The 10723-nt window shown below is 40.0% G+C and overlaps 1 protein-coding gene across 1 annotated transcript in view; it reads right to left on the reverse strand.

Annotated features, from left to right (window-relative positions):
* Positions 1-10723, reverse strand: part of LOC104274285 (talin-2-like) — a gene marked incomplete at its 3' end in the record, with an annotated part of 54985 nt that overhangs the window by 18593 nt on the left and 25669 nt on the right. The window contains 7 exon segments of the mRNA XM_009869878.1: positions 284-397; positions 2652-2765; positions 4291-4419; positions 5495-5661; positions 7836-8130; positions 9227-9394; positions 9751-9849. Of these exon segments, the coding sequence (XP_009868180.1) occupies positions 284-397; positions 2652-2765; positions 4291-4419; positions 5495-5661; positions 7836-8130; positions 9227-9394; positions 9751-9849 (1086 nt within the window).

A 10723-nucleotide genomic window follows, 5' to 3' on the forward strand; every position in this document is an offset into this window, starting at 1 on the left:
GAAGGCAAATGCTACAGCAATGAATGTTTCTTTTCCATATACTTCAGTTTTCTTGTTACTTTCACCCTTAATTTTGGCAGTTTTCACTCTCTACAGATTCAGCATACCTCAGGCCACCAGACCTGAGGAACTAAGCTCTCTGTAGCTATGGCTCCCAGTCAGTGATGAGTTTCTTTACATGGTTCTTAAGTTTACTGCTTATTTGTCACAAACGAAAACATACAGCACTAAAAAATGCTTTTTTGCTCTGAGGTAATCTACTACAGTGATTGATTCGCTTCACCTGAAGGAAGTTCTGGCTGGAATTTATTAGAGCAAGCTGGGCACTGAGGTCTTCTGCCTGAGCTTGACTTCCTCTTACACCCTGTACCAATTGAGGAATGTGGTCTGCAACATTCTGTAATAAACAAAAAGAAAAATTTTAGTAGATAAATAACAACTCCAAACTCTGACAATAGACAAAACCCTCTTCACCACCCCCCTTTAAAGACAACCTGTAGTATTCACAGGTACAATAAAGACACTTGTGCCTCACAGAATCTGTTTAGGATTCCATGGAACTGAAGTAATACACAACAGGATTTCTCAGAGATGTTCTGCTTTTACTTTTGAAATCTTTATTCAAGCTACTCATTAGTTTAAAGATCCTGCAAGACAATCTAAGATTTTTCTGCAAAATTATGTATACAAAGTATTTTGAATTACTTCCTTCGCATGTTTCAAATGCCAGTAGTGGAGGTAAAAGATTTTTCAAGAGAATGTCTTCCTTCCAGAAAAACATTGTCTTTTACACAGAAGCATTTCTGCCTACTTTTTCTTGACTTCTAACAATAATTTCATACTATGGCTGGAGCATCCTGAAGTGTGTACAGCTAAAATTTCATTCCTGGCCTGCCCAGATTCATGCTCCTTGTCCATCCATTTCACAGTGACACTTAGTTCAGCAATGCAATACCGATATCCCACCCCCCAAAAAAGAGTAAAAATTAGGTATTGGATCTTCTCTATCTGAACTCTAAGCAATACAGTGAAACACTTAGCTTTTTTTCATACTGACATAGCAGCTGTCTATTACACAATCGTACTTGAGCTACCTCATTTAATTCTAAAATTTCTTAAAATTACCACCACCACAAAAAATCACTGCTGAATGTTAATATGGCTTCTAATGATGTCTTCTTTAGTGGTTTTGTTCTTGTTCCCCACATAACTGCTCTTCCACCCAGAAGAAAACCCTTTCACGTTCTATCATCTCGTTCAATTTCTTGTTTAGATGTTAAAAAATCCTCAAGTAACACTAGCAAGAGCTAGAAATTAAGCTGCCAAATGTGGTTTACACATAAAACAGACTCTAAATTCTAGGTTAAAACTATAAAAGTGTGCTTGACTTCAGGCATACCTTGAAATCTCTGCTCTACAAGCTAGGATTCTAGCTTAAAACTATAAAAGTGTGCTTGACTTCAAGCATACCTTGAAATCTCTGCTCTACAAGCTAGGAATTGTGTTAACCCCATAGTAAGGTCTGTAACTTATTTTTCACAGGGACATTTAAGGCCCCAGGTTGCTTGTAGGCTGAACATGCAAATATATAGGGACATTTAAGGTCCCAGGTTGCTTGTAGGCTGAACATGCAAATAGTAGGACTGGTGCTATTAATTACATAACCAATTATACAATCAAGACGTTAAATAAGGATTTCACTCCATAATAAATCACTGTTGCTACTCCATCCTTCTTGGTGCTATTAGTTATATAACCAATTATACAATCAAGACAATAAATAAGGATTTCACTCCATTACAGCATAATAAATCACTGTTGCTACTCCATCCTTCACTGTGGAAAATTCCAAGGTTATCTCTATTCCAAGGCAGACCTCAGCCCCACTTCCCTGCACGTATCATTCAGCAGCCTGTTCTGATGATCCCAGAGCTCCTTACTCGCTGGAGAGCACACTTGGGTGCTGAACACATGGCCAGGACCTCTCGGCAGCATACAAATTTCTGAGCAACTGGACCCCTCCGCACAGTGCTTCTAGCACAGCTTTGCAGAGACAGTACTGCCAACTGACCTGCAGCAAAACTTTTGCTCCTAGCACTTGCTTCAGGTAAACTGATTGTTACTCAACATATCTATGCTGAGGTATGTAAGCCTGTCAATCCTCTCTAGTAAGGTGTTTGGAAGGATATTTGTAACAGCCAAGTAAGAGTAGCTCAGCTTTTCAAAGCTCCCCATACAGTAATGCATGGAAACTACAGCTAACACAATAAATGAGGGTTCTCCGGAATCCATACAGATGTTGCTTGTGTCCGGGTGTGGTTTTGGTGCATTTTTTTCCCATTTTTTCTGGTTTTTTTTTATTTGTTGGGTTTTTTTGTTGTTTTCTTTCTCTCCATTTGAGTTTGCAACATTATTATTACAGAAAGTGACATTCACGTCCCCACAAAGCAAAGTTCACGATGTCATGCTTGTGTTCAGGTGTGGTTTTGGTGCATTTTTTTTCCCCATTTTTTCTGTGTTTTTTTTGTTTCCTGTTTTGTTTGGTTTTTTTTAAATCTCCTTTTGAGTTTGCAACATTATTATTACAGAAAGTGACATTCACGTCCCCACAAAGCAAAGTTCACGATGTCAGTCAGTTGTAACATGTTTACCTTACAGCTCTGCACAAGTTGCTGGTGGGCTGCTGTGTTCTTATTTGAAACAGCCGCGTTCTGAGAAGCTGCAATAGTCTGAGTAGCAGCAGCAGCAGCTTGTTTAGCTGCAATCTTCAGAAAAAATAAAGTTAAATCAGTAGTAAAAGGCTGAGTAATTCAGAGAATGAAATACATGTTATAGGTAGCTTTGACAGTAAGAACTTTGATAGATTAATACATTATATCCCCTAATTTGATTTATCTTGAGCAAACTCAGGATTGCTCTTCTCTCAAGATGAAAATGGGCTGAACACTTATTCACCTCTAACCTGTTAATAAAGAAAAAAGAAGCAACTAGAAGGATTCTAAGCTCTTACTCCTTCATGGCTTAGATTGCAACACGACCAAAAGAAGTCAATGACAGAGAGCAGGAATTAGCTCCTTACTAAGAAAGCCAGAGAGTGCAGGCAAAGCGCACTTCACACAGCTTCATTAACACCTCTGACTCAAGGGAGCCAGCTTCTGCTGAGATTGCTCTATGGCTAAAGCAAAGATACCAAAACAATGTAGAGAAACAAGATACTGGTGTTACAGAGTCTAAAAGCACCAAGAAGACTTTTTTCAAGTATCTAGGAGTGTTGTTATCAACCTCTCTTTAATACAAAACAAAAAAATTCAGCTATTTATCCAAGGTATTCCAATATGTTGTACAATACTCTTTTTTACCTGGCCGACTAAATACAACCAAGCATGAAGTTCATTCTCATCATTACACATCTCACACCTTTGTAAGGCAGCTATACACATATAACAGCAAAACAAATAAAGCGTGCTTTCCACAAAGTTTTCTTGCATGCATTTGGAAAATTGAGACACCAGCCTTTATTTCCCAAAATATTGCTGACTTGGTTCTAGCTGGATACAACAATCTACATGCACTTCTGGAACATGGTTGTCTACTTAGAAATCCTTGCTCGTCTAACCTCATAGCATTTGAATCAGACTACTGTAAAACCACAGTTAGAAACTACGAATTACAAAAGGCTTCTTTTTTTAATTTGTCTTTACATTCTCGTTGAGAATGGGAAGATCAAACCTTGCCGGAGGTATTTTATCCCCAGCGCACAGTAGACTGCTTCGCTCTCCCCTTGGCTGTGCTACCAGATGCAACGTATCTTATTCACTTCTGTTTCTGCTTCTTTGATTCTCTGAATACCTTGCCAGTTTAATTGGATCTACTGCAATTCAATAGATCTTTGTATGGAAAATTACATGAAGCTCTGGCAGATATTACTAGTAAAACCACCAAAAGATACTGCGTGTGGATCATACAGATAAATTCAAATAGCAACGAAGTAGTTTCAGCTCAGCTGTTTGAAACCTCAGCTGCTCTGATTTTATGACTAAGTCACCAAAGTCAAATTCTTACCCCAACTTACTATATAAGTGACACAAGTAGCTCAACTTTCTGAGGACTATGGTATCACATATTAGCACTTCTAATGCCAAGCCTTGCACTCTGAAACTGAGCTTACAGCATTATCATTCCATGCTTAGCACTTCCTGATATATGCATTTCTACTCGCTTGCAATTAGCTACAGATACTCTTTACCAAAAGACAGTAAATTGAAAGTTCCACAATATCTGGTTTCCCACCTCTAATCTGTTGACAATTTTCTTCTTGATGGCATTCTGTGCAGCAGCGTTTGTAGCGACCCGCAGTCCCTCTGCTGCTTCTCTCAAGCGCTGCTGTTGATCCTCATTTTCAGGATTGGCTGCAGCTCCCTGCACAAAATTCCAGAGAAAAAAACCCATAAGCTTCAGTAAAAATTCCTGAAGAAAAAGTAGATGAAAATCAAGGCTTTAGATTCAGACAGTGTCTATTAGATCAGCCTTGATTTTCCTTACATTATCTTAACCAAAGTTACAAGACTCTGCAGTGGAAAACTATTGCTAGTGCAAGCTTGCTACTGTCTAGGTTTGGTACTTTGAGGAAGGGAGTTGAACATTTGCTTCATATACTACTTCAGGTGCTTGGAAAAAAAGCCTTTGCAAACTGCTTCCATGATGACCTGTAGTAATATAGTTTCATAACAGCTGGTTTGGGAAAAACTTTAAAATCCCCCATTCAATACACCTTTCATTAACTACAGTCCAGACCTTGAGGTTCAACGCAGTGGGGGTTTCTCCATTTCAAGTCTGAGGAAGTACTGGGAAGTCTAGGATATGCCCTGTAGCCAGGCATACGGGCCTCCTAGACCCCTAGCAGAATGGCTGGTCTTGATCTGAAAAATCATTTAAGTGCAAGATCCGGGAAACAATTCAAAGAACATATTCCTCCCTAGTGGACTTACATAGGTTTCTAGTACAAAAAAGGAAAGAAAAAGTTAGATATTTGCCTCTTTTCTGAGATCAGGGGAGTGTGGAGGGAACAACATAGGCAAGATTCTCCAGGCAGAGAAAATTTCCCAAGACAGAGGCAGTGTTTTGTAACGGTTTTTGTAAGAGATATTTGTAAGGAATTGCTACAGGGCTGTTGTTCCATTTGCACTGTCAGACAGGTACAAGACTTAACATTACAGTGGTAACTGCCCTAGATAGCCTGAATCATGACCACCCTGCACACAGGTGAGCAAAGCAGTGCACAACAGGTTTTAAAACAAAAGCAGCCCAACACCCAGGTAACTAACATGCTGTTTTTCCTGAACACACCTGGAATATTAAATGCAGAACATTTACAGGGTAAGAAAAAAATATCTCTCCTACGAGCCAGATCCTATCTCTAATATCCCACATCTTATCTCTTCCTCATGCACAACCACACAGTTTTAAGGTGGCACTTAGTTTGTTTTCCTGGTACCTTCGCAGCTTCAACCATGCGGGCTGTAGAATCTGCCAGGAGCTTGGCAGCAGCCAGAAGCTTCTTGGAGTTGTCCATATCGATTTCTGCTTCGGCATCCGACCTCATGGCATTGACAAGATCAGAAGTGGCTTGAGCCAGTACCCTGGCCTGTCGTACCATTTCACCTGTGGTATACAACTGGAGTTTTACTCTTCTTCTCCCTGAGTTTCAAAAGTCATCTCAACAAGATGAAAATAAAGCTACATCTGCTCAAGTATTTTTTGACTTGAAAATGATGCACAAATAGCTCATAACTTAGAAGCTTCATAAACAAAATCTTGGATAACAACATAAATGAAGGAAACCACTACAGTGGAGATTAAGAAAAAATGTAGTATTTGCATTCTAGACAGCAAGACAAAAACCCCAAATCACTCATTTAAGGCACTTTAGAATATACCACTCAAGGAAACTCCTGGCCCAGTCAAGGCTAGTAATTTTCCTTGAACAGTCCTTTAATAAAAATTACTCACCTTTCACCTGTTTTTCTTTTGGGGAATCATCTTGTCTAACTAAGAACTCTGTCAGAAGAGACTCAGCACCAATTAGATGGTTTTGGCCAAAAATCAGGTGTGTATTTGAGATACTGGAGTCATGTTCTGGTCATGGTGAAGCAATGCTTCTGAAGTGGATATATACACTTTCTAGAGGAAATTCAGTCGGCCACTAAAGCATACACACTTGAACTCCTTCACAGTAGACTTCAGCACATAAAACCTTTGGCTTTCTGTAGGTTATCAAATCAAGTAAGATGTGTCTGGGTATTAGACCTCATTCTTTTCAAATGCTCTTAAAATCATGGGAAAAAAGCTAAGGCAGCATTTTTCTCATGTGTAAAGGTGACTCGTGGGCTTTAGAATTAATTGCCTTCTCACCAGACTACTCTGGTCAGGAAGAAAAAAAGAAAAAAAAAAAAATCAAGTTTTCTCAGCTGTTATAAACCATTTCCCAGGACACAACTTTGCAAGGTAAATTTTTACCAGTAAGGGCTAACTCAGCCCCCAGCCCAAAAATCCCACTTGAAAAAAAAAAAAAATCCCTTTATAACCCCTTTCTTAAGCATTAAGCCAGTAAATCAATCAGGCAATAACACAGCAGTCAGAAGCCACTGCTGCTAAAACTGCAACCACAGGAGTGCAACGATGAGTTGGAAATAAGCTGGAATCTGAATGCCTTCTACTGAAAGCCAAGTATTGCACAAGATGATTGACCATGAACAGAAAATGAATGCTATCCAAGATCACTTCTTTTACAGCATCTTTCTGTACAGAAGCTGAATCATAACTGACAGGTAAATCTGAAATTTGATGTGCTTTCCTGTGCCCATCTACAGCAATTAAATTCCTTAGGATATCTATAGAGCATCAGAAAAGTTTTTCCCCCGCTTTCAACGTGAAGATTAAGAGTGGTTTAGCAAACATTCTTGTGCATCTTTTAAAAAGTTTAATCACTCAGATTTGTTGTAAACAAGACTCTAGGGTCAAAATACACTGAGAATTTCCCTAATTACTTCCTTGCACACATTCCTCTAGAAGAGTGCTGCATGGTTGAAATGATAGTTCCTTAAACAAATAAACACCTGAAAGTTTTACCTCTTAAATGCAACAACGAGGATTATTCTACAACAAAAAGATTAGTTGGGTCATTTTGACTTTCATGGGAATACACCTGTGACTGAAATATTTCTTTCCTGGTCTTGCATTTCTACAACACGAAAGACCACAACCATACTTTGCACGGTAACTGCATTTTAAAACTGTTGCTACTTCATAACATTTATGACTACTGAAATGTCACCATTCTAAGTGACTTATGGGTTCTTTAATAAAAATTTATATTAGATTGGTTAAATGCTAGACATCTCAAGTTTTGGTTGGTTGTAGAAACTGAAAATTTTACAAACGTCACGGGAAAGAAAAAGTTTCAAAACCTGCAACAGAATCTAAGCATAATAAAATCAATCACTGGGAAGTATTTGCCCCGGTACCTTACCTTTCTTTGGAGAAATTGTTACACAATTCTGTGAAGTGAAGCAGTGGTAAAAACCAGACAAAATAGTATAGTGATCCTTTAGAGGTCTTTAACAGTCCTGATACTGATGTTTTCATGGATATTCATTCTATCTAGCACATAGCAATGTGCATTTTGCTGATTTAATGTTATAGGTTTCACGATTAGCCATAAGGCCAGCGCTAGCCTAGCAGCACGCTACACTTCAGAGGTTTTTTTTTACTTGCATTACTTGAAATATGCACATCTCTAAGTTGTGGAAAGCTACGGTCCATTAAAAAAAACTTACCAGCATCTCCCATCGAACTGAAAATACTCTCTGTGACACACATGATGGTATCCGTAGCCTGGTCATAGCGTCCGATGGGCTCTCCCCTGCTGGCAAACTGTCGGACGTGCTGCAAGAGGTCATTCAGGGCTTGGCTGACAATGCTGGCAGCCGCACTGACCTGCTTCAGTAACTCCGTGTCGTCTGTCGCAGCCTGGCAGGCCCTCACGCAGTTCTCCACGGAACGGTCCACCAGCTTCCCCGCCTCAATCAGCTGCTCCTGACACACCGGAGAGCTGATGGTGGGACTCACAACCTGCACAGACCATTCACAAAAGGCTTATTCGCAAATCTCCCAACTAACAAGTGAAAAATCTACCACATTAGCTTTTCATCTTTAACTCACATCTCACATTTTAATTCTGAAGACTAGCAATAAACCCTACAATCTGCAGATTAGAACCAACCCTCCCATTTTGTTCAGGCATATCCAGATGGCTTTTAGCAAGGGGAAAACAGCGCGTGTCTGAGGAGAAAAGCAAGATGCCACTGGGTGTCTTATGCCACATTGAAGAAATTCACAAACAGTAAGAACACCAAGTCCAAATATCGAAAATTTGTATATAAGCATTACAAAAAGCACTGGCAGCCAAAGAAATAACATAAAACTAACAAAAATTTAACACCTAATATTGGCTATTAATTTTAATACAAACCTTCTGGATGTTTTACAACCGTTGAATACCCATTTCCCTGCAAAAAACATGACGCTGCATACTTCAAATGCCTCATCCAAGTAGGAAATGTGAACTGTTCAATTTTTAAAATGAAATGAGTATTTTATTTTTTTTATTTTTAAGACAAAGAAGGTTCCAGGAAATGTAATGCTCCAGTTGCAGATTCCTTTGTAATTTGCTTAGAATGAAATTCCATACTTAGCCAAAAGCAATGTATCTATTAAAACAACCATGCTACACTAAATTAGCGCATATATATTTAAAATCAACCATCACTAACTTGATTTTATTTTCAGGAAGAGTATCAGCCTTTAATTATTTAGCTTTAGATGAGGCAAATCCACTCTAATTCTAGGCTTTATTAGAAAACTTATGTAGTTTCCCAGGCAAGCTGTGCTTCTTGAACTAATTTTATTACTTTAACAATATTAGCAACTGATCAGACGGGTTCTGTTATCTGCAGAACCTTCTCTGAAGGTTCTACATCAACACCTCACATCCTCTGGGCTCCTGACGGCCACTGTTACAGGTGACAATTTATTAATCAGCAACTTTGATACTGCATAAGGCTAGAGCCATGACATTAACAGAAGATGCTGCCTGAGACCCCTGGAAATACACGGAGGAGCACATTCAGAATGACGTGTTGCAACGTCACAGACACTACCAGCTCACCTTCGCACAAGCCACAAGCTGGGAAGTAGAGAGCGCACACTGTGTAGCAGCAGCAATGACCCTGTTCTGCAGGACCGTATCCTCTGCGACCTGTGCTACGTTCTTGGCTTTCAGCACTAACATGGCAGCAGCGTTTGCAACAGCTTTGGCCAGACTCATCAGAACATCCTGGTAAAATAAAGGGAAAACTCAGGCTTACGAACGAAACAGTATATATTCTCTTTATTTTAAGATCAAGTCTCCCAAAAGGTAACAAGTTCTCCTGTATCAACACTTAAATATTTTGCCTTGTGTAAAGCAGCAAACATGGCCATTACTCAGAATGAACTAGGGGTTCCTACGAAATCAGCACTCTGCGATTGTGTAATTAAAAATTATTTTATAATGGGATTAATCTCAATCAGCGCTGAGGAATTTCAAATCTAGCACTTCCTAACTGCATTTCAGGAAGCCTGGTTTTATGCAGTGGCCTCCTCATTAGAAAGCTGCTCAGTTCTGACAGTGAGAAGCAACCTCCTCATTACCTGGAACCTTTCATCTGTTTCATTCTCTCCAATTTGTCTCAGTAGCTCCCCACTTGCTTGCCCAATGCTTCCAGCTGCAGTCAAAACTGTCTGTCGAGGCTGGAAAAATATAATGGTGAAATACATTAATTCAAATGTGCTTTACTTGAATTGTGGATTTCCTCAAGCAACTTCTGCATTAACGTGCAATCAATATGCCTGAAAAAAATTACACAATATTAGCAGTTAGGGAAAAAAAATCTTTACTTTTGCAAACACACAACTGCACATCCTATTTCAGTGTTGACAGACCCAGCTGATTGGAAGTCATCCAATATAACACCCATCTGCAAGAAGGGATGGAAGGATGATCCAGGAAATCCCAGGCCTGTCAGTTTGACTTCAGTGCCGGGGAAGCTGATGGAGCAGATCATCCCGAGTTCCATTATGCAGAACATGCAGGACAGCCACGTGATCAGGCTCAGTCAGCACGGGTTTATGAAGGGCAGGTCTTGTTCAACAAACCCGATTGCCTTCCCCGACAGGGTGACCCACTGGCCGGCTGAAGGAAAGGCTGTTGATGTTGTCTACCCTGACTTTGGTAAGATATTTGACACTGTTGCCCACAGCATTCTCCCAGAGAAATTGACTGTTCCTGGCTTGGATGGACATAGGCTTTGCTGGGTAAAAGCTCGGTTAGATGGCTGAGTCCAAAGTGTTGTGGTCAATGGAGTTAAATCCAGTTGGTGGCCAGTCATGAGTGGTGTCCCCCAGGGCTCAGTACTTGGGTCGCTCCTGTTTAACATTTTCATCAATGATTTGCAGATGACACCAAGCTGAGTGCAAGTGTCGATCTGCTTGAGGGTAGGGAGGCTCTAAAGAGGGATCACAGAATCACAGAATGTTTGGGGTTGGAAGGGACCTCTGGAGATCATCTAGTCCCACCTCCCCACCAGAGCAAGATCACCCAGAGCAGCCACACAGGAAGACATCC

This window comes from Apaloderma vittatum, unplaced genomic scaffold, assembly GCF_000703405.1.
Source record: "Apaloderma vittatum isolate BGI_N311 unplaced genomic scaffold, ASM70340v1 scaffold1695, whole genome shotgun sequence".
Lineage (NCBI taxonomy): Eukaryota > Metazoa > Chordata > Aves > Trogoniformes > Trogonidae > Apaloderma > Apaloderma vittatum.